General features: G+C 35.7%; 2 protein-coding genes across 5 annotated transcripts; one reads left to right on the forward strand and one right to left on the reverse strand.

The window, feature by feature from the left end:
* Positions 1-3,199: 3,199 nt before the first annotated feature.
* Positions 3,200-4,255, forward strand: LOC132627015 (uncharacterized). The gene has a single exon (XM_060342065.1). The coding sequence runs from the start codon at positions 3,200-3,202 to the stop codon at positions 4,253-4,255; it is 1,056 nt and encodes a 351-aa protein (XP_060198048.1).
* A 4,895-nt stretch (positions 4,256-9,150) lies between these two features.
* LOC132628761 (plant intracellular Ras-group-related LRR protein 6) lies at positions 9,151-27,193 on the reverse strand. 4 transcript variants are annotated; one of them, XM_060344531.1, is made up of 21 exons: positions 26,911-27,193; positions 24,454-24,517; positions 24,216-24,352; positions 24,018-24,104; positions 23,865-23,940; positions 15,455-15,529; positions 15,283-15,352; positions 15,120-15,197; positions 14,939-14,999; positions 14,723-14,801; positions 14,420-14,510; positions 14,069-14,129; positions 13,914-13,981; positions 13,767-13,828; positions 12,929-13,078; positions 12,336-12,440; positions 11,731-11,855; positions 11,557-11,653; positions 11,401-11,475; positions 10,512-10,567; positions 9,151-9,476 (listed from the first exon to the last, which is right to left on the reverse strand). In XM_060344531.1, exons 1-21 carry the CDS (start codon positions 26,973-26,975, stop codon positions 9,401-9,403), a joined length of 1,758 nt encoding a protein of 585 aa, XP_060200514.1. In that variant the 5' UTR covers positions 26,976-27,193; the 3' UTR covers positions 9,151-9,400. The 4 variants fall into 4 exon arrangements, with proteins under 4 accessions (XP_060200514.1, XP_060200520.1, XP_060200509.1 ...); XM_060344537.1 differs by having other exon boundaries at positions 12,929-13,066; positions 26,911-27,192; XM_060344526.1 differs by having other exon boundaries at positions 13,767-13,837; positions 26,911-27,192.
* Positions 27,194-27,724: the final 531 nt, after the last annotated feature.

Below are 27,724 nucleotides of genomic sequence, written 5' to 3' on the forward strand. Positions count from 1 at the left end.
AGATATTTTTAACAATTACTCCCACCAACCATTTACCAACCTCATTAACTTCTACTAACCTTTATTTATGTGGGAGGATTATATTAAAAAGTAGTTACATTACTATTCATATTAAATTTTCCCTTTTATTGAACTAAAGTTGATCAATTGATGTTGTATTTTTTAGAAAGGTCTTTTAGTAGCATATTAATTTTGTTATGAACTATGACCTGCTCATTTGGTTAGATTGTATAAGAATTGAGAAAGTTTTGATAGTTTTCACAACTTGTGGGGTTTTTATGTCTATAGAAAAAATACAACTTAAGAAATTCAAATTGCCTGTATAAACATGATTTCATTTCATGGTTTCATCTCATGATTTCAAATCATGTCCAAACGGCTCCGTAGTACTCCCTCCGTTTCGATTTATGTGAACTTATTTGACTGAGCATGGAGTTTAAAAAAAAAAAAGACTTTTGAACTTGTGGTGTAAAATGAGGCATATATATTTTGTGTGGCTATAAATCAATGCATAAAGATAAATTGTTTCCAAATATGGAAAGAGGTTATTCTTTTTGGCACGAACTAAAAAAGAAATAGATTTACATAAATTGAAATGGAGGGAATATAACTTTTCAATAAATGATTTTGAACTGATCACCTTTCGGTTTATGTTTGTTACACCACTATCAATTACCACCAACTAATTGGTGAGAGGCGAAGCTACAATTTTACTTAGGGGTTCAAGGGTTTAGCAGAACCCAATAACGGCCCAAACTACTATTCTTTTACTTATTATGCAAAAATAATTTCTCCAAAATTCAATATATATACATTCAAAATCTGACCTCTGGCTCTTTTTTCCTTTTTCCTTTTTTTTTTTTTTTTTTGGTGCAATGACCTCAGTCTCTACCAATAACTAAAGAATGGAAAAAGGACACTATATCTTTCACTCCATTTTGCTAATAATAGTACTACACAGTTAGAAACGTGACATGAACAGAAAGGCCCACTAATTTAGTGGGTGTTACAGAAACTTGGAATAGGGATTAGAGTGTGTGCTTTATAAAATAAGGTATTACAATTATAATAATGCTTTGAGTTAGAAGCAAATCAAGAATCTAGCATAATTAAGCAGATTTGACATTCTGTTCTCTCGAAATTTTCAAAAGAGATACACATAAGATGAAGAATTAATAATTAAATGGTCTTCCAATAAATTTGGGTTTTAAAAAGATTTATTATTCTCCTATGCTTATCTATGGTAATAAGGTTTTAACAGAGGTAGGTAAGATTTTGGCTCCGGTAGGTGTTAAAAAGATATCATGAAAGATTGCAGTGGGTTATAAATACTTTTTCATCCTTTATCAGAAGTTTCAATTTCGAGCTCTTTATTAAGAAATATTTTACCCTCAATATGAAACTTCATGACACGAATCTAAATTTATTAAGTTTCAAAGTGAATATCGAACACTAGGTAGAAAAAAAAAGTGTTTAAAAGATACACCAAAGATTGTGTGACGTGGTAAGCACTCTTCCATCTTTACCGTGAAAATAAGGCTTCAACATAGATCTTGAATTTGAGCCTTACGTATTAAGTCACCTGGTAGGAGGCACTTTGCCCTCCAAAGTGGAAAGGCGCGGAACTCAATTAATTGGTCCCAAACAGGGTATCACAACAGGTAGAAAACAAAAAGAAAAGTGTTTAAGAGATGCATGCCACCAAAGGTTGTGATGAAATGACAAGTACTCCTCAATACTTAATAGAGATCACAGATTCGGTCCACGGATATGGAGTCTCCTTTGGTCGAATTAATGAGCCTTGAAGTGGTATCAAACACCGGATAGAAAATAAAAGCAGTATTTTGACTAGTTGTTTATTTATTATTTATATTATATTTTAGCAGTCTTCAAATGAGGGTAACATGTCTCTTGGGACTCGTGCATATGAGTAGCTTCATTGGCGCTAAATTCTTGGGGATCTGATTGTGATTCTTAGAGGACTTTTGGATTTAGATTTTGTTTAGTGTTTTAAAGGATTTATTTTGAGAATAAAGTTGGAAACATTTTGGAAAATGGTTGCTTGTTTAAATTAGATCTTGTATTAGGTTTGCATTACACTGCTTTCCATGAACAAATTGTTGAATTAGATTGCTTCTAGAAATCAGAATTTTTTTCCTTTTAGAAAAGTTGAGTTTGAGTTGATTTTTGTTAGAGAAAATGGAAAACTAGTCTTCAAAGTAGTTCCTTAAATATATTCTTGAACAATTTTGATCCTTTAAATTTTGTTATGAAATATAGTAAATATAGAGTATGGATGTCCACTACACAAATATAATGCCTCTTCCATTATCTTCCACCATTTTAATGGATCTTCCACCATCTTAATGGTTCTTCCATTATCTTCCACCATCTTAATGGTTCTTCCATTATCTCATATATTGAATGCATATGTAGCACTATAAATAGAGGCATAAGTTTTCATATGGGAGATACTTGAACACATTTGGATGAATAAGAAATCTCTCCTCTCTTGTCTCTCTATTTCTATTGTGTTCATCCTTTACTATTGTGACTCTTTTAGCTTCATTTTACAACACGTTATCAGCACGAGTCTCTAACTTCATTACCGTCGCTCCAATCACTCCAAGTTGAATCTACTTTTTCATCTGGTATGCGTTTTTACCACCCTTCTAATATAAGTTATGCAAACAGAAAGTTAATTAGCTTCTAAGTCATCTGCCAATTCTATTTTTATGCAAATATTTTTGTACCATACATTTGGTCTGTCAATTGATATTCCGCTGCCAATTCGCTTTTAGTATTCTCATGAAATAATAAATCTTTATGTGCTATAGTAGTAAACATTTAACAGTTAACAACACTAATATGGTAATTTTTATAAAACAGTACTTTAAATATATATATATTGGTTGGTGGTTGTGGATTAGTTGTTCTTTTAATAAGACCATGATTATATGTTACTGTTAATTTGATTGGGTTATATTGACTACAAGTTTGAGAGAAGAAACAGGTTGTTTTGTGAAAAAATAAAAATAAAAAAGTATTGTTTGAAAAAAATAATGTTTTTGTGAAAAAAAAAAGGAAGGTACTGTGTTTGTAAAAAGGTATTGTTTTGTGGAAATTAAACTTACTATTTTTGAGATTATGTTGTTTAACTGTATCTAACTCAAATATTTCTATGATAGTTTTGATCATCATGTCGAATTTGTCGAAGCTTGAGTTTGTGGCACTTGATATCTCGGGAAAGAATTACCTATCATGGGTACTTGATGCTGAAATTCACCTAGACGCCAAAGGTCTTGGTGCCACTATTACTCAGGATAATACAACATCAAGTCAGGACAAAGCGAAGGCAATGATTTTCCTTCGTCATCATCTGAATGAAGGATTGAAGGTTGAATACCTGACAGTGAAAGATCCACTTGAATTGTGGACTGGTTTGAAGGAAAGGTATGACCACATTAAGGTAACGGTATTGCCCAGGGCTCGTTATGAGTGGATTCACTTACGGTTACAAGATTTTAAAACTGTATGTGATTATAACTCTGCTGTCTATAGAATTACTTCCCAACTGAAATTATGTGGGGATAATATAACTGACGAGGATATGTTGGAAAAGACTCTTACGACTTTTCATGCCTCCAATTTGGTATTACAACAACAGTACCGTGAAAGGGGTTTTAAAAAGCATGCTGATTTGATATCATGTCTTCTTGTGGCTGAGCAGCACAATACCCTTTTATTGAAAAATCATGAAGCCCGTCCCACTGGAACTGCTCCATTCCCGGAAGCGAATGTGGTAGCAACACATGGCCCAACTGAAAGAAGACAAAATAATCGAGGCCATAATAATGAGCGTGGGCGTGGCAGGGGCAAGGGACGATATAATAATCGTCGTGGTGGTGGTCACCATAAAAGGGAGAACAATATGGGTTATCAAGGCAATCCTTCAAGGAACAACTGTCATCGTTGTGGTTTGAAAGGTCACTGGAAAAATGAATGCCGGGCGCCTGAACATTTTGTCAGGCTTTATCAAAATTCCTTCAAAAGAAAGGCAAATAGAGGTGGTGCCTCTTCTGCTAATGCCCGGGTGGAGTCACACATGACTTTTAAAAATAACGATGAGGCAGGGCCTTCACGAAAATATGATGATAATGTTGAAGCTAATTTGGCTTTGAAAGATGATGATTTTGATGGGCTTGATGATATTACTCATTTGGAAGTTGAAGACTTCTTTGGAGATCGAAATTGAGATTTGATCGTTTCACTGGGGAATGTGTTATGTTATTATTTTTATTTATGTGTTTTAAGTTGTCTTTATGTTGTTTTATTTTCGAGAAGTACTTAAATTCTCTATGTTGTTTTATCTTCTGGATTAGTAATTAAGTTTATATTGTTAGTTTCCGTATTTCTTACGATGTATTTTTGTTTTTATGAAGATAAATAAAATTCCCCAGTCTTTAATTGGATCCAAGATGAGTAATAGAGATATGTGCCTTTTGGATAGTGCTACAACTCACACTATATTAAGAGAAAAGAAATATTTCTCTCATTTGGTTATGAAAAAGACTTGTGTTAATACAATATCTGGTAGTACAAAATTAATTGAGGGCTCTGGAAAAGCGACCTTATTACTACCTGGAGGAACAATATTGGCCATTAGTGATGCACTATATTGCAGCAAGTCTCGAAGAAACTTATTAAGTTTCAAGGTTATTCGCCAAAATGGCTATCACATTGAGACTGCCAATGAAGGAAAAGTTGAGTGCCTTTATATTATTACAATGAAAGCTGGGGAAAAGTTTGTGCATAAAAAATTACCCGCACTTTCTTCCGGGTTGTACCATACAAGTATTGGTGCGGTTGAAACACATGTTGTAGTAAATAAAAGGTTTAATGATTCTAATGATTTTATCATTTGGCATGACCGGTTGGGCCATCCCGGTTCTAGTATGATGCGCAAAATAATTAAGAATTCACATGGGCATACTTTGAAGAACCAAAAGATTCTTCAATTTAAGGAATTCTCTTGTGCTGCTTGTTCTCAAGGAAAATTGATTATTAAACCATCAGCAACTAAGGTTGGGATTGAATCCCCCGCATTTCTGGAACGTATACAAGGTGATATATGTGGGCCAATTCACCCTTCATGTGGACCATTTAAATATTATATGGTCTTGATTGATGCATCTACAAGATGGTCACATGTGTGCTTATTATCAACTCGCAATATGGCTTTTGCGAGATTGTTGGCTCAAATAATAAGGTTAAGAGCACAATTTCCAGATAATGCGATAAAGAAAATTCGTCTTGATAATGCTGGTGAGTTTACATCTCAGGCCTTTAATGATTATTGTACGGCCACGGGAATAACAGTTGAACATTCGGTTGCTCATGTTCATACTCAAAATGGTCTGGCAGAATCAATGATTAAACGCCTACAATTGATAGCTAGACCATTGCTAATGAGGACAAAACTTCCTGTTTCGGTATGGGGACATGCTATTTTGCATGCAGCAGCACTTGTGCGTATAAGGCCAACCAGTTATCATGAATTCTCCCCATTACAATTGGCTTTTGGTCAAGAGCCAAATATTTCCCATCTTCGAATTTTTGGATGTGCGGTATATGTTCCAATTGCTCCACCACAACGCACAAAGATGGGTCCCCAAAGAAGGTTGGGGATATATATTGGGTATGAATCTCCTTCAATTTTAAAATATTTAGAACCGATGACTGGAGATTTATTTACAGCAAGATTTGCCGATTGTCATTTTGATGAATCAGTATACCCAACATTAGGGGGAGAACATAAGCAGTTGGAAAGGAGATAGATTGGAATGCATTATCACTATCTCATTTAGATCCTCGAACAAATCAATGTGAGCAAGAGGTTCAAAAGATGATTTATTTGCAAAATGTCGCAAATCAACTGCCAGATGCATTTACTAATCTTCCAAGAGTTACTAAATCTCATATTCTAGCTGCAAATACTCCAGTTCGAGTTGATGTCCCGGTAGGACAAACGGTTAATGCAAATGATTCCAGGCCACGTCTGAAACGTGGTAGACCAATCGGTTCCAAGGATAAAAATTCTCGAAAAAGAAAAGAAATAAATGATCAAGATGATCATCCTGTGAGGGAAATTGCTCAAGAAGAGGCCCGAGACATAATAAATGATAAGCCCACAGAGAAGGTCCAGATACTTCAAAATAATGATAGTGAAGAGATCTCGATAAGTTATGTCTCGACGGGGAAAAGGTGGAACCGAAATGATATTGTGGTCGACAATACTTTTGCATATAATGTTGCTGTTGAGATAATGCAACAAGATGAGGATCTTGAGCCAAAATCTGTTGATGAATGTAGACAGAGAAATGATTGGCCAAAATGGAAGGACGCAATTCAAGAAGAATTGACTTCACTTGAAAAACGTGAAGTTTTCGGACCAATAGTCCGAACACCTGAAGATGTCAAGCCAGTGGGGTACAAATGGGTGTTTGTGCGAAAACGAAATGAGAAAGGTGAAGTCGTAAGATATAAAGCACGACTTGTGGCACAAGGATTTTCGCAAAGGCCTGGCATTGATTATGTGGAGACATATTCTCCTGTGGTGGATGCAATTACCTTTAGGTATCTAATAAATCTGGCAGTTCGTGAAAAGCTTGATATGCAACTGATGGATGTTATCACAGCCTATTTATATGGCTCATTGGACCAAGAAATTCTTATGAAAATCCCTGAAGGATTCAAAGTGCCCGAAACATACAAAAGTTCGCAGGAAACTTGTTCAATAAAACTTCAGAAATCTTTATATGGATTGAAACAATCAGGGCGGATGTGGTACAATCGTCTTAGTGAATATTTGCTAAAGGAAGGATATAAAAATGATCCTATTTGTCCTTGTGTTTTTATAAGAAGATATGGGTCTGAATTTGTCATAATAGTTGTGTATGTTGATGACTTGAACATCATTGGCACTCCTAAAGAGCTTTCAAAAGCTATAGAGTGTTTGAAGAAAGAATTTGAAATGAAAGATCTAGGTAAGACAAAATTTTGTCTTGGCCTACAAATTGAGCATTTGACAAATGGAATATTTGTCCATCAATCAACATACACTGAAAAAGTTTTAAAGCGCTTTTACATGGATAAATCACATCCGTTGAGTACCCCGATGGTTGTGAGATCGCTTGACATAAATAAAGATCCATTTCGACCTAAGGATAATGATGAAGAGCTCATTGGTGATGAAACTCCATATCTCAGTGCAATTGGGGCATTGATGTATCTAGCCAATAATATCCGACCAGATATATGTTTTGCAGTAAGTTTATTGGCAAGATTCAGCTCCTCCCCAACAAAAAGACATTGGAATGGTGTTAAGCATATATTCAGATATCTTCAAGGAACAATTGATCTGGGATTATTTTATTCTTATGAATCCAAGTCAGATATGATCGGTTATGCAGATGCAGGATATTTATCTGACCCACATAAAGCCCGATCTCAAACAGGCTATTTATTTACATATGGAGGTACAGCTATATCATGGCGTTCAATGAAACAAACAATAGCTGCCACTTCTTCAAATCATGCGGAGATAATAGCCATTCATGAAGCTAGTCGGGAGTGTGTTTGGTTGAGATCAATGACTCAACATATTCAGGAAATGTGTGGTTTTATTTTGAAAAGGGATATTCCAACTATATTGTACGAAGATAATGCTGCATGTATTGCTCAACTGAAGGGAGGATACATTAAAGGAGATAGAACAAAACATATTTCACCAAAGTTCTTTTTTACTCATGATCTTGAAAAGAAAGGTGAGATAGATGTTCAACAAATTCGCTCGATCGATAATTTGGCGGATCTGTTCACTAAAGCATTACCAACCTCGACATTTGAGAAGCTGATATACAAGATTGGAATGCGTCGTCTTCGAGAATTAAAGTGATCTTTTCATCAGGGGGAGAAAATACGCGCTGCACTCTTTTTTCCTTGGTCAAGATTTTATCCCATTGGGTTTTTCTGACAAGGTTTTTAACGAGGCAGCAAATAATGTGTAACGAGGCACATATATGGACATCCAAGGGGGAGTGTTATGAAATATAGTAAATATAGAGTATGGATGTCCACTACACAAATATAATGCCTCTTCCATTATCTTCCACCATTTTAATGGATCTTCCACCATCTTAATGGTTCTTCCATTATCTTCCACCATCTTAATGGTTCTTCAATTATCTCATATATTGAATGCATATGTAGCACTATAAATAGAGGCATAAGTTTTCATATGGGAGATACTTGAACACATTTGAATGAATAAGAAATCTCTCCTCTCTTGTCTCTCTATTTCTATTGTGTTCATCCTTTACTATTGTGACTCGTTTAGCTTCATTTTACAACAAATTTGTAAAACTGAACACTTTTGATTTTCATCATACAATTACACTTCAATGGGTGGTAATCTATTGGTATTTAGTACTAATTCCAAGAAATTGCAACAAAAGGGGAAGAAAGAAGCCACCTCCATTATGGTACCTAATTTATTTATTCATTTTGCTTTCCTGTAACATTCATTATAAGACGGATTTCTAGGCTTTGAAATCAGAGCAAGAATCCTTTTGATGAACAATTGCGTAAATCGCAATTTACGCAACATTGTGCAATCTTCAACTATTTCAGGCCAATAAATGGTTCTTTCTTTTTGGGACCATACTAAGATTGGAACCTTGGTGCTCGAGGCTTATTACTTGTTTGATCAAGTTTCTAAGAAACCAAAAGTGTTTATTTTAGAGAGGTATTTTGCCAAGCTTTTAGGAACAAAGATAGAGTGAGTGTTTTTGGGAGTTAAACTTAAGGTATTTTGCCAAGCTTTTTGGCCAAACACAAATTGATGAACTAATATTAAACAAACGTTTTCCAAATTGATTAGTCAAACACAAATTGCTACTCTCCAAAAGTATATTTCGAAAAACACTTCTAACGAAGAGTTCTTTTCAAACGAAGTAAATCTTAAAAGTTTGGCCAAACAAATTATCAAGACTCATTTCATCAATCATAAGGTCACACCCTTATATGCTTTGCTAGGTGAACATTAGGAATGACACCAGTAGAAATTTTTACGAAAAAAAAAAAAAAACATGAGTAGAACTTATTAGCATTCATACAAACCAAGATGGTCGTTTGTCCAATTTGTCCATCTGGTCATTCTCAGCATTACAAGAATAAACAATGGGATACAACAATTGTACACTCCAAGTACACCTTAAATCGGGGATTATATCTCAAATAAGTGGTAACGTACAAATTTTACATACTGGACTCAGAGACAAGTGCTCTGATTAAATTCACACACCCACAGGCCTCATTCAGGAATCAAGATTCAAACAGGCTAATGCTCTACAATTCTCTCCTTCAAGTACTTCAAAACGCCTTTTGTTCCTCGATCCAAAATGGCCCTTCGAATGCTGGGGATTCAAAAGAAAGAAAGAAAAAGGGAAATATGGTCACAACTGACAGATTAAATGGGACAACCAAAATGAACAAGAATTTACAGCAGGATACTGTATGAACATCTATAAGTACGCGTTTGGACATGAATTTAGTGATATTTGAAAGGGAAAAAAAAAAAAAGAGTAATATTTGACGTTGAAAAATGGTATTTGAAAGTTGAAGTTGTGTTTGGACATGAATTTCACTTGAAAAATAGTTGAAATTTCTGAGTGGGAAAAAAAAATTCACTTGAAAAACTGGTCAAAATCAGTTTTCCAAATTTGAAAAACTAATCTTTAAAAACTAACCAAAAATCATTCTAATTATTACCAAACAATGTTTTGAAAATATCTTTTGAAAAAAAATCAAAATAATTCATGTCCCTTAGGAATCTTGTGGTACTTTGCCAGTAAAGTTGGTGGAACTCTTTTAGGTGTTAGTGGTTATGTGTGCTACGACCAGAAAAATGGAAGGAATCCAGCAGCAACTATTTTACTACTGTGTTAGTTTTCAAGTATTGGACTAATTGGCATATCGAAAATCCACTATTGAATAAAATGAGGATAAACATGACGGGCATGGAAGAAGATGAAAAACAACAAAGCTGAGATAGGAAGGAAGTTCTATAGGAATGAAGCTAACACTAAAAGGAAGATTTATACTCGCAGAACACATTATTCTTTTTAAGATGGTGGTGTTCGGGCCAACTAGTGAGCACCTAGACTATTCCACCAGATACCTGTTATCTCCCACCAACACAATATCCGGTAACTCTGTCCACTAAAACTTAGGCGAATGGAAAGAAATCTCTACAGAACGAAGTATTTTGATTTCTTTGCTTTCTTGTTTCAGTATTAACTGTCACACTAGGCGGACTTTATGTTCATGCTTTTGGTGAAGTGCTTCTTTTCTTGTTTTTCATCCTTTTGTATGTATTCCATTTATTTTAGCGGATAACATCACACAGAAGATAGATAATCAAAAATACTAAAGGAAGGAATTAAATTCACCTTCGCAGTGGGTTGCCATCCAGTCTTAACACCTGCAGAGTAGGTTCAAGCAAACCCTACAAAACCATTTTTTGGAAAAAGTTAGCACGTATAAAATCATCTAACCAAACAACGTGCATACAAGATCTGTTAGATTGCAACACGCATGTCCAGACCAGAAATACGCCGTTCATTATCAAGAGTTTTTCAGTAACAGCACCATTGGTTTCTTCACTAGTTAACCTACAACAGTAGCATTCAAGCCATGGGAAAAATACTAGGATGTCTTTTTCTCTTTTACTTTTTCCAGCCATAATGAAGTTATACACTTCCTGATGCCAATACAGGTAGATTTGGATAAAGATTCAAGAAAAGAACCACCTCGGAAGTGCATGTACAGAAAAGCAAAGATGAAGTAGCAAAATACTACAAAAGAGAAAAAATATCATTCACAAAAACTGAGATACAATAGCACAAATTCGGAGGACATAGAAATACACTTATTTTTTCAAGATTTTGATGAAACAAAAGCAAAATGATTTTCGATGCAGGAGGTAAACATTAAAAATATATCATATTGTTGGAAAAAAAAATGAAGTAAAACTGTTATTGGCTCTGCGAGGATTTGAACCGGTCGTCCATATGTCATTTCAACTTCATTGTCTGCTAGGCCACACCTTTAGTGCTAAATGTACTAGAACTTCATGAATTTGATTGATAAAATACTTGCAATTCAGGAAGTTTATAATGTATGTTCAGGTAAACCCTTGGTTATAAAGAAATAAGGCTTACAAAAATGAATGCTGTGCCAAATCTTTATCTCAGTATGCATATAGCAAGATATTTCAAAAGGCTTATGTTGCCTATTTACTCAAATTATAACTTCTTGAGATCCAAATCTTAAACTTACCAATTCTGGTGGAAGAGAAGAAATGTTATTGTCTGACACGTCGAGTTCAGCAAGAGAATCCAAGTTTACGATATCCTGTAGACAAATGATACCATATTAAACCAAGGTTTCAGTAGGATTCAGAACTCTGTTTGCTAATGAGAATATAATTTTTACCTGTGAAATTGATTGAAGGCAATTTTGGCTCAAATCAAGAATTCGTAACTGCTTTAAGTTAATTATATCGCTTGGGAAAATAGATATTTGCATCCTTCTGTTCAACCAAGTACCAACAATATGTCAAGTCTAAGATTTAAGAAGTTCTATCAACTATAAGCATTGTTAACTGACCTCAGATAAAGTTCCTGCAACTCTGGTAGGCAAGAAAATGCAGGATGCTCTGGTAAAGAACCTATATTGCCACTCAGATCCAGAACCTGAAGCTTGGATACAGCTTGAAAGGCAGAGGATGGTATCTATGATTAGGAAAAAAAGTAGGATTAAGAAAAATTTGGCATAGAAAATATGATCAAAGAAGAATAAAAAGTTAAAAGGGGAAAACACTAGAACTTTCTCCATGTACTTATTTACTGACAAATTTGATGATAGTTTTCTCAACTAACTCATTTCCATGTTTTCAGGTGCTGACAAATTTAATGGTAGTTTTCTCCTCTGGTGATCTGTGAATTTTATCCTTTTGTCCCTTAATATGCCAATCAACTGGCTACCTCTTCCCTATTCAATGAGACACTTCTCAGTATGAAACACCTTCAGATATTTTAACACTTCTAAAATACCAATACCAATACCGATACCAACAGCCTATTTATTCAGTGTTTTCTTGTACAAGGTTATATCGAACTCATTCATTAGTCTTCCTCTATAAGGGTGTCTCGAACTCGGTAACATCAACAAATCTTCTGTTAGTAGCGAAGGACCGACCCAAAGCCATTTACCTGTCTGAGGGGATTATTGTCAAGCTTCAAACATGTAAGTGCAGGAAGAGATGTTAAGACTGAACCAGGCCAATCTTTTATCTTGTTTTTGGATAAAATGAGAGCCTGCAAATTTAAACAGATTAAGCGATTAGCAATAGGCAAGTCAATCCAACCAACCCTAAATTCTTTGTTCACAATTTTCACAATATAATGGCAAACTAAATAAGCATGTCCTAGAAAGTGAGAAAACTCAATAGTTAAATTCGTTATTTTTATCTTTTCATGGATCAAAGGACTATATATAACATGCCAAAAACAAGAATAAATCATGTAGAAATGCAGAAGATAAGGGGGTTAAAGAGGGACTAAAAGAATCAGATACCCAACAAATGTAAGTTGACCGCAAACAAAGGCAATTGAGTGACAATTCAACTACTGCATAATGACAACTATCACTCTACTAAATAAAATCAAAGATACATAAAAAGATCCTGCTTTCAGTGATATCTTCCGTAACAATAATGATTGGCCTTCCTTTTTTTTCTTTGTCAATCAGGCTTGATCATCTTTTCCATGCAAACGTGGGGAAAAAGGGAAATACATTGTTTTACCTCCAAGGAAATACAAGAAGAAAGTTCAACAGGAAGTTCTTCGATTGAGTTCCTTGACAGATCACATTTTGAGATATCATGCGACTTCCAGACATCTGAAGGGACAGCAGTCAAACCAAGTCCTCCTAAAGAAAGCTCCTGCAAATACAACTACTCATGATGATACGGTCACCAGACAGGGAGAAGAAACGAATGGACTTCTCTATAGAATGTAGCATTACGTGCAAAGGCACTTAACATTCATTGCAGTTACCAAATTAAGTTATTTTTAGAATACAGAGAAATACTAAGCATCCTCGACTATCAAGTTCTCGCTTCAGGGTACAACACATGCTTTTCACACACATTTGTTTCTAGCAGCTCTCTGAAAACAAACTTCTTTTCATTTGTCCATTGAATTAACAGAAGATTTTGATAGAAACTATAGTGGAAAGCTAGACAGTAGATGTCATAATATGGAATTTATAAAATGTGTAAGCTCTACAAATTAGAAATGCCCCTATGCACAAATATTTTGAAGCTTCAAATGAAAACAAGGTTGTGATAGTAGCTAAACTGTTTTTAATCTCATAGTCATGTCTATATCGCACTTCCACTGCCTCCAGTCCATTGAAAAGTATTAGCAATTAATGGAATGGAATTTTACCCAGATCTGCATTTTCAGACTTATCAATTTTGATATGTAGACTACAAAAACCAATTGACGACATTAGGAAGCTAATTTTATAGTAAGATTTAACTTTATTCGTCTCCAGTGGTGGCCTAACATCCAGCAGAATAAATATATTTTACTGGCATGAGGATTGGGAATTTTAGAATTATAAAGTTAGTGAACAACCTTTGAAGACAGGGACAGCCTAGATGCCATGGCAACAACATCCTCCTTTCCGGGTGTAGAAGCTGCAGACTCTACATTTAGAGTAGTTGCGTCAAGAAAACAAAAGGTAGAAACTACGCCCTTACTGAGCAAATAACACCAGCTTACCTTCATCAGTTGGGAGTCTACTTCGAAGAAATCTTAAGAGAGCAGGTGTAGGTCCGTTTACCAAAGAGCTGAAGATATTTTTCAAGTTAAAAATAATTTCAGCACCGAGGAAACAACTTAAAACAACAATAAAAGCACCAAGATCTAATTACAACCTCCGAAGCGTTCTAATTGGGTTGCCAACAAGCAGAAGCTTCCGCAAAGTTGTCATTAAGCCTGAGTTATGAAGTTGTAACAAAGATTAGCTCATATAAACACAATATAATAACAAAATAGCATTATATGCTCTTGCACTTCCAAGAAAAAAAGGGGAGAAAGCAAAAAAAATTCCTTTATGCTTTTAATATAGTAAAAGTTACACTTAACTCAAAAAAAGGACAGCAAAAATGATAGTGAGAACCAGAATACTAATGACACAATGTCAAACAACATAGCTACCCCCAAATACACTATAATTAAAAAAAAAAATCATAAAACACAGGAAGTGAGCCTCTAATACAGCCTACCAATCTCTGGAGGCAATCCAGACAATGAATTGTTAGATAAGTCCAGCATCGAAAGTTGCAATTTACATGCCTCTGCTGGGTACTCCTTTAACTGCAGACAAGAAGAAACAACTTATTCCAACTGGAGACCCAGTTGACAAAATGATTTCACCAAGAGCAACTGGCCAACACTACAGACCAAATTACAACATTTAATTTTCAGGGCACTGCTAATATTTTCAGCAGATCTTTTTTTCCAATGTAACATTTTGGAATAATTATGAGAATCTCCGAGTGAATTGAAGATTAAGAATAAGTAATAACCTGGTTGGAGTGGAGATCAAATATCCCCAATCTATTAAGTGCACCTATCTCCACAGGTAATGAAGCAAGTGCATTATTCCTGTCGAAGTGGACAAAACCAAAGAATGGGGCAGCAGATGGGGGTGGTGGAGAGGGAAAATGTAAATGTAATGACATAGGATACTTTTAAGCCACTAAAAAACCCATTAAAACACAAGCATTAATGCCATGAAATACCCGATATAAAACTCCAAAAGAGATGAGCAATCTTTTATTGAGGGTGGGATTGATGAAATTCCTACAGTGTTCGAATAAAGAGAGCAAACCAGGTCACGTTAACTAATATAAGATAGACAATGCAAAAATCAGCATTATTTAGAGTGTTGCAACAATGACGAAAAAAGCTTGATGAACTCACTGTTCTGATGAAGGTCTAGGCGAATCAAGCGTGAAAGGCTTCCAATATTCCCTGGAATGCTATTGAGCAAGTTTTTCGCTGTAGAAGTTATATGTTAGGTAAATCCAATTCCTTATTAAGAATCAATTTGACAGTACAGAGAATAGAATATTCAGAGTTTTACATGCATCGAGTTCAGTAAGCATTCTGCACGATGCCATCAAACTCTCAGGTAGCATAGTTAACTTGTTTCCCTGGCATGAAAATAATAAAATGCTAATGTCAAGCATGACTTTCTGAGTGCAGAACTATAAAAAATCATCATCAAGCAGTAATAATTCTGATGGTTTTCGTACCTTGACATCCAACTTTGTTAATTTTGAACACTTTGCTAGATCTTCTGGCAAACTGGAAATGCTATTGTTTGATGCCTGATTGAAGGAACGGCCAGAAGGAAAAAACAAACAGGTATGATATAATGGAGGAGAGGACTGGAAAATGTCTGATAGATTATGATTTGATCAACATGAGGAAAGATTGCTTCTTCGAGTCTCAGCAAGTCTCCATGCTAATAAGACTTAAATGTAATGAACTCCCTCAAATGAATCACTCTCACTAATGAGAATAATCAATATTTTTGTGAGTCCGCCTACGTGAGCATCAAGCCCAGAAAAAGGAAGACAATTGCAATAGGATACAACTAGTGCAAAATTAGTTTAAATACAAGTATTCCTCTAAAATGAACCTGAATGGAACAAAATGGGATACAGAGGATTCATCTAGCCACCCCCACTAATTTATTATTAAGACATAGTTGATTGATTGATGTTGGGAAAAATGTTATTCAACTTATAAGAGCTACATCTTGGACAAACAGCTCCAGACATACAGAACAACTGGATATGGATCAACAAACTAATTACTTTTCACCTTATTATGACAAGTAAGTTGACATGATCACCACATTAAGAAACAAGCTCATATATTAGCAACAAGGATCTTTTGAGTGCATTTGAACTTATTGTGCATGTTACATTCCGTCATCAAGTAAGTGAATCTTCAATGCTTGGCTTCTTGCACTCTTTATCGAACATCATCTGGTAAAATACTCAAATATCTGGTTATTAGATGAAGAGATGGTTTGGGCAATAAATGCAGAATCTGATGATCTCTAACGATCACAATAAAATGCGTCCTCCTTTCCACGACAAAAAAGAAATGTCCTTCAAAATTGTTCGCCATCTCATAGCTTTCCAATATCGTGTTAAAAAGTGAACTTAAAATCATTTATCTTAAAATGACTAGTTATTTGTGAAACACCAAATCTCTCCACAACTTACAACTTTTACAGAGAGTGGATCATCAGATAGACCCTTTAGGAACTTGAATATTACATAACATTCAAGCTAAACTTTTCTGACATAGTGATTTTGGGTCTAACTTATGCTCCTTGATATTTGCAATTTTTATGCTCGACAGGCATTTCCTACAACAGTAATGGAGAAAATGGAAAATTGGTGACTGAACAAAGTGGATAATGAAGAAAAGAAGCCATGGAAGCTCCTTTATTTTTCAGGGGGCATAAGAAATAGGAGAGCTTTTCCTTCATCAATAAAATTAACTTACTTGATAAAAGAAATAGGAAAGCTTTGGAAGGGAGAGGAGATCCATGGTTGAGGGTCAAGTGGAACTACCAACTTGTGTAGAGAGTTTATTTGATTTTTGGAGGGTTTAATCTGTATTGCAGTACATTTGCAAATATCACGCCAACTTAGTTAAGTATAAATAACTCTTTTGATTTATCCAAAAAAGAACATCCAAGGCCAAACTTTTTTTTTTTGAGACTTGTAACAGTTAATCTATATATCCACAGGTGTACTACATCAAAATATGTAGTCCCCCTCCAAAAGGTTACATTTCCAGCATTGATCTCTACAGTTGTCTATTCTTACAAGAGATCTAACACATCAAAAATATCTTCTGTCTGATCTAGAATTTCCTGTTTACACCAAAAATAAAAAAGAGCTAGGCAGTTCATCTTTAACTTCTGTAAATTATTCTGCTTGTTCTCAAAACATCTCTGGTTCCTCTCTTTCCAGACAGCCCACCATATACATGATGGGACAATCTTCCATCTCTCCTCTTTTCTTGTTACATTCCCATCCCTGTTCCAGCATTTTAACACTCCTTCTATGCTCCCAGGCTTCACCCATATGATCTTCCTCAGGTTGATAAACATCCTCCATAGCTGGTCTGTCCATTTGCAGTGCAAGAAAAGATGACTGATTGTCTCATTATGATCCCCACACAAAAAACATCTCGAACATAAGTGAAAACCTCTTTTGTTCAAGTTTTCATGAGTCAACACTGCCTCTTTTGCCAATAGCCAGTTAAAACAGTTCACTTTATAAGGTACCTTTGTCTTTCATATCATCTTCCATGGCCATCCTTCTTCTTGAAAACTTGATACATTCAGGTCTTTGTATGCTGAGTTAACAGTAAAAATTCCTGTGCTATCCTTCTTCCATTCCAGAATATCCCTTTCCCCTGTTAAGTTGTTGAATGCTGCCATTGTATTGTGAAATTCTGCTACCATCTCCATTTCCCAATCATTCAAGTGTCTTCTCAGATCCAGATCCCACCCTTGTCCAGTCCACATCTCAGCAACAGTAGCATGTTGCTTTTGGCTAAGGATGAACAAGACAGGAAATTTCACCTTTAGAGCTGTGTCACCCAACCATATATCATTCCAAAAGGATACCTTTTGACCATTACCAGCTTTACATCTAATTCTTGCAAGCATTATTTGCCAGTGATTCCTGATTGCCCTCCACACAGTGCATCCATATGGAGTATTAACCATGTTTGTCATCCACTTATCCTCCAAACCATATTTAGCAGTAATGACTTCCTTCCATATCATGTTTTCCTCTGTAGCAAATTTCCATAGCCATTTCATCATCAAACTTTGGTTTTGCAATTTCAGATCTTTGATACCCAATCCCCCTGTCTTCTTGCTCACAGTCAGTTCCTCCCACTTGACTAAGTGAAATTTCTTCTTATCTTCATTGCCCTGCCACAGAAAGTTCCTTCTAAGGATATCAATTCTCTTGATTACATTGACAGGTATTGGGAATATGGACATCATATAAGATGGTAAGGCATCTAGCACACTATTGACCATGGTCACTCTTCCCCCAAGAGAAAGATATTGGCTTTTCCAGTTTGTCAGCTTCTTCTCACATTTTTCTAGAACTCCATTCCATATTCCTTTTGACTTGCTCTTGGCTCCCAAAGGCATGCCCAAATATGTAGTTGGAAGCTCCCCTAATTTACCTCCTAATTTATCTGCCAAGCTCTCCACCTCTGCAACCTCATTAATTGGATAAATGAAGCTTTTATCCCAATTAATGTGTAATCCTGAAACTGCTTCAAAGATGATGAAGATAGTTCTTAGGATTAAAATGTTCTCTTCCACTGCTTCACAAAAGACAAGATTATCATCTGCATATTGCAGATGAGTAATCTCCAAATTTCCTGCACCCACCTGAAATCCCCTTATCCAGCCATTCACCTTAGCTGTCTGAAACATATTGCTCATGCCCTCCATTGCCAGGATAAATAAGAAAGGGGACAAAGGATCACCCTGTCTCAATCCCCTTTGAGAAGGAAAAAAACCACAAGGAGTTCTGTTGACCAAAACTGAGAACTTAACAGAACTAATGCAATGTTTTATCCATTTGATTCATCTAGTTCCAAACCCCATTCTCTCCAACATATTGATTAGAAAGCTCCAGTTCAGATGATCATATGCTTTTTGAATGTCTAACTTGCATAGAATACCAGGTTTCTTACTCCTCTGTCTAGACTCCACACACTCATTAGCTATAAGAACTGCATCCATGATCTGTCTTCCTTTAATAAATGCCATTTGTTGCTTGTCCACCAGTTTATGTATTACCTTTTTCAACCTCTCTGCCAGTAGTTTAGCAATGATCTTATAGACTCCCCCAATCAAGCTAATAGGCCTGAAATCATTGAGCTCTATTGCTCCAGCTTTCTTTGGAATCAAAGCCACAAAAGTGGCATTCAAACTTTTTTCAAAATAACCTTCAAAGTAAAAGTTCTGTATAGCAGCTACAAGCTCTATCCTTATGATATCCCAACACTGATTGAAAAAAGCCATAGAGTATCCATCAGGACCTGGAGCTTTGTCCCCTGCACATGCCCTGATGGAGTCCAGTATCTCTTGAGGTTCAAAAGGGGCCATAAGAGTTGCATTATCTTCAGCATCCAATCTAGGAGAATTCCTCATCTCAAATTGTGGTCTCCAATTTTCTGTCTCTGAATACAGCTTCTCATAATATGACACAATTTCTTCCTTCACTTCTCCAGGATCCTCCAGTATTTCTCCATTTACTCTTAACTTGTCTATAGTGTTTGCCCTTCTGTGTGCATTTGCTGTTCTGTGAAAGAAACTTGTGTTTCTGTCTCCCTCTTTCAACCAAATTGCCCTTGATCTCTGTCTCCAAGCAATCTCTTCATGCCTAGCAATGTCTTCAAATTCCATGGTTAGGGCCAGTCTAGAAGTTATCTCCTCCTCTTTTAGGATTCTATGATCTTGTATCTCTTCCAGTTCAGCAAGCTGAGCCAATACCACTTGTTTCTGCATTCCCAAATTCCCTTGTGCTGTTTTGCTCCACTCTTTCAATTTTCCTTTTAAAGCTTTCAACTTTGCTACCAGTATAAAATCTGGCTTTCCACTGTAATTGAAAGATTCCCACCATGTCTTCACTCTCTCATTAAAACCTTCTGTCTTTAGCCACCAATTCTCAAATTTAAAATAAGAATTGGTTTTCTCCCATTCTCCACTTTGAAGTAACAAAGGTGAATGGTCAGATGTCACCCTATGTAATATGGACTGCCTGATGTTCCTGAAGCTAGCATCCCATTCTTCTGATATCAGGAATCTATCAATTCTTGATGCAATATTGTGTCTATCTCCTTTCTTCCAAGTAAACTTCCCTCCTGTCAGGGACAAGTCCACCATTTCCATGTCTTCAATGAAATCAGAAAAATCAGTCATTGCTTTGTTGATTCTTCTGCAGTTCTTCTTTTCAGATGGATATCTAACTGTGTTAAAGTCACCACAAAGGACCCAGGGCCCTGGAATAAGGCTCCTTGCTGCACCTATTTCCCCCCAAGTTTCCTCCCTTTCCATTCTATCATTTGGTGCATAAACTCCAGTCATGTTCCAACTGAAATCTTGACTTCTTCCAGTGAAACTACAAGAAATAGAGTACATGCCCTCACTACTGATCACCCCTTCCCAATCCCTTTTGTCCCACATAATTACTATCCCCCCTCTTGTCCCACTAGCTTCTAATTGAACATAATTGACCCACCTGCTCCCCCAAACTTCTCTCATTATATCAGTGATATCCCCTTCCACTTTTGTTTCCTGGAAGCACACCACATCTGCTTTCCAGGTGAGTAAAATATTTTTTATCATACTCCTTTTTTTACTACAGTTTAGACCCCTAACATTCCAGGACACTATACTCAACTTCATTGATCTTTTATTGCTAGATATCCCCCCTACTTCTAGTACCATTACTCATGAATTTAGTATCTAATTCTAGCCCCTTCAATTCATTCATCCCCTTCCTTTTGGTGATTGATTGTTCCCCCTTATTCTCCTGCTTGTTGCTATCTATCTTCATGAATAACTCTTTGGCTTTCTCTTCACACCCTTTAAAGCTAGCACCAAACTCTGTGCTAAGTCTGATTATATGTTGTTGAATCCATTCTGGAGTTATTGATGCTGGAATGGTTGCTTCTTCTGGTAATTGAATTTTCAGAGGGGTAACATCTTCATTTATCTCTTCTGTATCTATTTCTTGCATCTGTATTTGTAGATGTAGGCCCTTGTCTTCTTTTTCTGTTTCTGCTGGTTCCTCTTCTTCAGATGAATTTCCCATGAACTGTTCAAATTGATTATGTTGAGTCTCCTTTTCTCCATCACTGTTCCCCAGTGGTTCAAACATATTCTGGGTTATTAGTCTTGACAAGTTAGCTTGTATTTCTATACTAACCATGTCATCTAAATGGGCTTTAGAATTTGACTTATGAATTACTACAGCAAAAGGGTCAAAAATTCTGCCCACTTGCTCTATTCTATTAACTGGGCCCAAATGCTCTATTCTTTTAATTGAACCCGCAACTGCCTCCATTGGCCCTTTCCCTCTTGTTTCCAGCCCACTTGTCCAATTCAAATTATTCCCTTTTCCCAAGGTCCCCACATGGGTTCCCCTAATTTCTGCTAACTTTTGATAAGACCCTACTCCTTTATTGACCATTGGACAAAAGGTTTCTTCCTCTCTCCTCCTTTCCTTTGCTCTGACTTCCACCGGAACTTCACACCATATCGGAATAGTGTAGGTATATTCTTCATTGGACACTTCCACCTCTCTCGGAATCTGCTTCCTATCTCCTGCCACTTTGATTCGAGCCCAGTGAAGATGGTTCTTGAGTGAAGTCTCCTCCTCTGTTTCTAAAAACCCTCCGCATTGATCTCCAATTTGTTTGAAGATTTCTTGTGACCATAGGCATAATGGAAACCCTAGCAGTCTGATCCACACCCAATCCCTTTTAATTTCTGCAGGCCAGCAACCTGTAGTTGGTTTCCACCATTCAAGTGCCAACTGCATCTTTTTCCAGGTCCATTCTCCGGTCATGATGTGCTCTGCTTCTTTCCTTGATGGGAGCTCAAAGAGAAAATAGCCATCATTCATGGCATGGACATTTATACCAAAAGCAGTCTTCCAAGTGTTGCATGCCCATCTTCTTACATCATTTAGAGTGGCTATCTCTTGTGTTGGGCTCTGAAACTTCCCAACTACACATCTGCTCAGCAAGTCTATCTCAGAGATTGAAGTCCCCCCTGAGATTTTTATATTGTCTTTCGTGCTCTGAACTTGTGCTTTTTTCGTGGCCTCCGTCACCCATCTATTGCTGCTGCAGGCCTCTTTGAAGGTTTTATCCAGCTGTTTAGTTGTAGGTTCCTGCGGCTTCTGTGTTTGTTCTGGTTCATATGTAAACTTTGCAATTTTGTGAGCTATATTCCCCCATCCTCCATTGAATGTAGTCTCCGGTGTAATAATGACAGATTTGCTCTGGCCTTGTAATGCTATGAAACTGATGTATCTGCCACTCTCGTTGTGTTTTAGAGTGCAGAAAAATTCAGAGAAGTGATCCTTCAAATTCCATCTTTTAACCACCTTCCCCCTGTAATTTGGATGCTTCAATAAATACTGCTACTATCCACTTTAAAACTTTAATGCTAACTTTGACTCGTCTCATTAAATTCCTGCTGCGTTCGACCCATTCGTACCAAGATTCTGCACCAGATTTGCATTTAGTAATATCATAGGACTTAAAACCGGCATTGTAGAATATACTATTTTCCTCTAGAGAAAAGGATCCGGCCATAGTAGCCTGAAAGGACCCCTGAAATGGAAACTAAAACTGAAATTAGACTACAGACTCAGAGACCTCGAAAGCCGTGTCTGGGAGCATTTTTTTGAATTAGGTCACTGGCTAACAATTTAATTCCAAGGCCAAACTTGAAGATCACTTTCAACACTTTTCAAACAGACAATGACCAACAAACACTGTTTCCAGGTAAAAGGCATCAAGCAGCAATCAGCTCGGACTGAATAAAATTAAGATTTACTTTCCTAGAAAAACACATACTCATATATATATATATATATATATATATATATATATATATATATATATATATATATATATTTCAGGAAAAGAAAGTAAGCAATTATTTTCCTCACAAACTTGACACATTTTGCAAAGGTATTATCAGGGAGGAGAAGGTATATATAAAACTGTCACAGTATCATGAAATTTATAAGATTCCATAAGCACCTTAGTGATTTAGCTCGGCATTACTTACCTTACTTATCCAAAATTGGAGCCACATCCTTTTAAAACAGAGAAATCAATTAAACCACTGATATATGTTATTGCCATTTATTGCTCAGGGCTTATTAAGTGCAACAGCTGAAAAACTACACACACCAAAATCATTTTTTCTTCAGAAAAAATGTCTATTTAACAAAAAATTAAGCCCGGCCATAGGTTGTTTCCCCACTTGCAGGAGAGCAATTGAAAGGGTTGAGAAAATTTGAAAGGGTTGAGAAAGATTTTTTACATATAAGGAGTAGCCTCGTCTCGTGTCTCTAATTTCTTTTATGTGAATCTATGATGTTCCTGTTTGAATAGATGATTAGCTAATCTCTAATTTTTGGTAAATTACTTCTAGACGCAGATTTCCTCAACATTAATAAAATAATATACCTTATTAGTTATTAAAAAATTAAGCTTATAATAAGATGCAATTAGTTAGTAGAACACATTGATGAAAAGTTTTTAAAATTCTAAGATCAATACTCGCTAATGGGATTAAAAAGTCCAAAAAAGTTTCTTTTTCCTGTGGCAATTTTCATGTTATTCATGTGAGTATTGGAAAAGAACCTCCTTGTAAGAATGACATCAGATAGCCATTCTCACTGATGCCCTTCTAGAAGTAGACATTCTGAATTTAAGGTGGCGAATAATTCACTAAGATATGCAAAGTGACTGCTATCTACTATCTAAATACCAAGATAAATAGTTCAGCATTTTAATCAGAACCATCTTTTCTTAACGTAGTAACACTAACATATCATCAGAAAGATGAGGTGCTACCTTGAGGTCTGATAACTCCACACATCTTCCAAGGGAGTTAGGGAGATCATTTAGTTGGTTGTTTGAACAATCAAACCTGGAGACAGTAGATGTTTAATAAGACGGTAGTATTTCAAATGTCAGTCAATACAGTGGTGAAATGCCCAAACCTACTTGACTAGAGAAGCTGCTGTTCCAATCTCTTCTGGAATGTTCACTATCAAATTAAATGATACATCTAAGGACTTCAGCATATGAAGCCTAGAAGAATGAAAAGAGAAGTCGTTAAAATCTCTGGATCAGTTTTAGTGGAAGATGCTAAAAAGCACCAGTCCAAAGTATGTCAAGATTGAAGAGGTAAAAAAGACATACTCTCCAATTGCAGCTGGAAGATGGGTAAGCTTGTTGTGACTAACATTCAACACTGACAGTAGAGGTAAATTTTGAAGGTCTTCCTTCAGTGTTTCTATATTGTTATGAGCCAAAATCAGCTTCTGTAGCTCGACGGCCTAAAAATAGTAAAAGGCATTAAGTTGCATTAGCAATTCTCAAGGAAATAATCCAGGTGCCTAATGAACTAAAAAGTATAACTAAGGAGAGATTCATATACCTCCCACCACTTCTCATCTTCACTGGCTGATTCCAAACTTTTGTATACATCATTGGGCACCTCGCTGTACATAAAGAAGCAAGTCATTTTTCCTACTTTTCTCTTACTGATACAAATCAACCATTTACTATGTTTCTTCTTAACAAATGTTAAGATATTACATGTTGAACTTATTATCTACATAACAAGTATAGTAGTCAACTAGTCATTCAAATTCAATCACCTCACTGACGCCTTTTAAAATATAAATGGAGAAAAGACTATTAAATGTCGTGGCATAATATAAATATCTATATACCAACACTTAAGTAGTCAGATGTATAAGATACTGCAAATAATGTGCTTTTCGGCAGAATGGTACTGTACTTTCCTCTATCCAAAGGTACATTATTCAATTGATTCTGACACCAGCTATTGTTTTTTGTATTAGTAGTGCAGAGAAGAAGTAGGATCAGAGTCATTAGACATAAAATCTAATTTGGCACAATGGAATATACAGGAAACTTTTACATCTTCGATCCAAAAAAAGTACCATCAGTTGCTCGTCTTCATTCATGGTTTGAAAATTAATGAACTTTATACCAATAGATAGATTATATCCAGCTACCACTAATGCACCTAGTAGCTTCATTTCCTTCCAGCAGTGACTTCAACGAGACAGAGTCCAATTTCAATTCGTGAGTAACTCTAAATCTCTATTGAATTCATAAAATTTATTCATATTTTGATAAAATTGTTCATCAGAGTACGACTAAGTCCAGAATCGTTAAGGATCTTCATATCCTAGATGCTTTTTCCAACTACACATCCATCCTGAGTCCTCACACAACATTATTACCATAAAAACCGATTGTGCAGGCTTTAGAATGTTCTCATTTCACCATTTTAGGCACAATGCTAACAGCAAACTAAGTCTATGTTGAATTCATAAACTTTTTTCATAAATTCTGCGAGTACAAATAAATTCAGAATCGTGAAGGATCTCATATCCTACATACTGTTATCCAACTACACAACCATCCTCAGTCCTCACTCAACATTATAACATCAAAAAATAGACTTTTGCAGCTTCAAAATTCACCGTTTCATGCACAATGCTAACAGCAAACTGATCATTCAGTGAAGGAGAAAAAGAAATAAATAAATCAACTTAACAAAAACAAAAAGTGTGATAATCAGAGTACAACTAAGTCAAGAATTGTCAAGGATCTTCATTTCCTAGATATTGTTGTCCAACTACACATGATACATCCATCGGAGGTCCTCACACAGCATTATTACCAAAAACACGATCTTTCAGTTCTAGAATATTCCAATTCACAATTTTAGACATAATGCCAACATCAAAATGAATAAATCGATTCATGTGAAACTCTAATCTATACTCCCTCTGTTTCAATTTGTTTGAACCTATTTCCTTTTTAGTCCGTGCCAAAATGAATGATCTCTTTCCTAATTTGGAAACAAATTCACTTTATGAATGATTTACAGCCACACAAATTTTCAAGGCTTATTTTGAACCACAAGTTTCAAAAGTCTTCCCTCTTTTTTAAATGTCGTGCCCAGTCAAATGGGTTCATATAAATTGAAACGGAGGGAGTATTAAATTCATATTGTTTTCATACTTCTGATAAAATTGTTCATCAGAGTACAACTAAGTCCAGAATCGCGAACGATCTTCATATCCTAGATACTATTATCCAACTACACATCCATCCTCCGTCTTCACACAACATTATAACAAAAAAAAACACGATTTTGCAGCTTTAGAATGTTCTAATTTCACCGGTTTAGGCACAATGCTACACATCCATCTTCGATCCTCATACAACATTATCACACACACACACACACACAAAAAAAAAAAAAAAAAAAAAAACCTTTTCAGCTTTAGAATGTTCTAATTTCACCGTTTCACGCATAATGCTAATCCGTCAGTGATGAAAACAAGTAATGAATGCGAGAAATGTTCTATTACCAAAAAAAGGACCCATTTTGCAGCTTTAAAATGTTATAATTTCATCGCTTTATGCACAATGCCAGCAGTAAATTGAATTTTCAGCGATGAATAAATCAACTCAATAAAAATAAAATAAAATAAAATAAAAAACTCCGATGATCAGAGTACAGCTAAGTCCAGAATCATCAAGGATCTTCATATCCTATTTCCAAAAAAAATAAGGATTTTTGCAGCAGTAAAATGTTGTAATTTCACCGTTTTATGCACAATGCCAGCAGTAAATTGAATTTTCAGCGATGAAAAATAAAATGAATAAATCAACTCAATAAAAAAAAAAAAACTCCGATGATCAGAGTACAGCTAAGTCCATAATCATCAAGGATCTTCATATCCTATTACCAAAAAAAGACCGATTTTGCAGCTTTAAAATGTTCTAATTTCACCGTTTTAGGCACAATCCTAACAGCAAATTGAATCGAATGAAATGAATGACTTGCCTGAGCGAGCGATTAGATAAATTGAGAGAACCAGATGTTCTAGCAGCTTTCAGCACTCGATCCATACTGTTTTTCAGATTTCAGAGGAGAAATGTCAATATTTCATCACCAATTAGATTATAAAATACAACTTAATTATCGGTTGTTCACTTAATTATCGGTTTTTCAGATTTCAGAGGAGAAATGTGAATATTTCATCATGAGTGATATGTTGGCGAGTAGCTAACACGATCTCTCTCTTTGTCGCTCGATTGGTGATTGAAACTTGAAAGTGAAACACTTTGGCACCTGCCACAGCCTTATTTGTCACCATAATTAGAGTCCGGAACCAAAATGCCCCGGAAAAATAATTTTGAACCAAAATACCTAACAAAAAAAATGTTACCAAAATACTTTTTAGCGTACTGCGCTAAAGCAGTTAATGGGATGGCTCCGTTAATTACTATAGTGCAATAATTTATTGCGCTATAGTATTTTCCATTTTTTTCAACCCTTTTGGTTAACCCTTCTTCCATTACACTTTTTAACGTACTTTGATCATAGATTAATCATGCTTCGGGATCCTGAAACTTCAATATTTTATATAGAATCCTACTTATTTTTGTGCGATTAATAAGGTAGGATCAATACATCAAGGATACACAAAAGTTCGGATGGCCGATTTAGTGATTGAAAAGTGCTCGAACGTCATTTTCATTTGAAGGCTCGGTGACATTAGCTTGAAGTTATTTACGAATACTTAAACTTGTTTATTAATAATTAATCAAAAGTTAGTCAAAATGGCAGCATTCATATAAAAAAAAACTTAATTAAA

This window comes from Lycium barbarum, chromosome 1, assembly GCF_019175385.1.
Source record: "Lycium barbarum isolate Lr01 chromosome 1, ASM1917538v2, whole genome shotgun sequence".
NCBI classification, from domain to species: Eukaryota; Viridiplantae; Streptophyta; class Magnoliopsida; order Solanales; family Solanaceae; genus Lycium; species Lycium barbarum.

Excerpts from the sequence above, each read along its gene's own strand:
- LOC132627015 (XM_060342065.1), top strand. The coding sequence starts at position 3,200 with ATGTCGAATTTGTCGAAGCTTGAGTTTGTGGCACTTGATATCTCGGGA.
- LOC132628761 (XM_060344526.1), bottom strand. The coding sequence starts at position 26,975 with ATGGATCGAGTGCTGAAAGCTGCTAGAACATCTGGTTCTCTCAATTTA. Across the intron at positions 15,353-15,454 it reads TAACAAAGTTGGATGTCAAG|GGAAACAAGTTAACTATGCT; the intron begins GTACGAAAACCA and ends TTTTCATGCCAG. Across the intron at positions 13,838-13,913 it reads TAGACTCCCAACTGATGAAG|AGTCTGCAGCTTCTACACCC; the intron begins GTAAGCTGGTGT and ends CTCTAAATGTAG.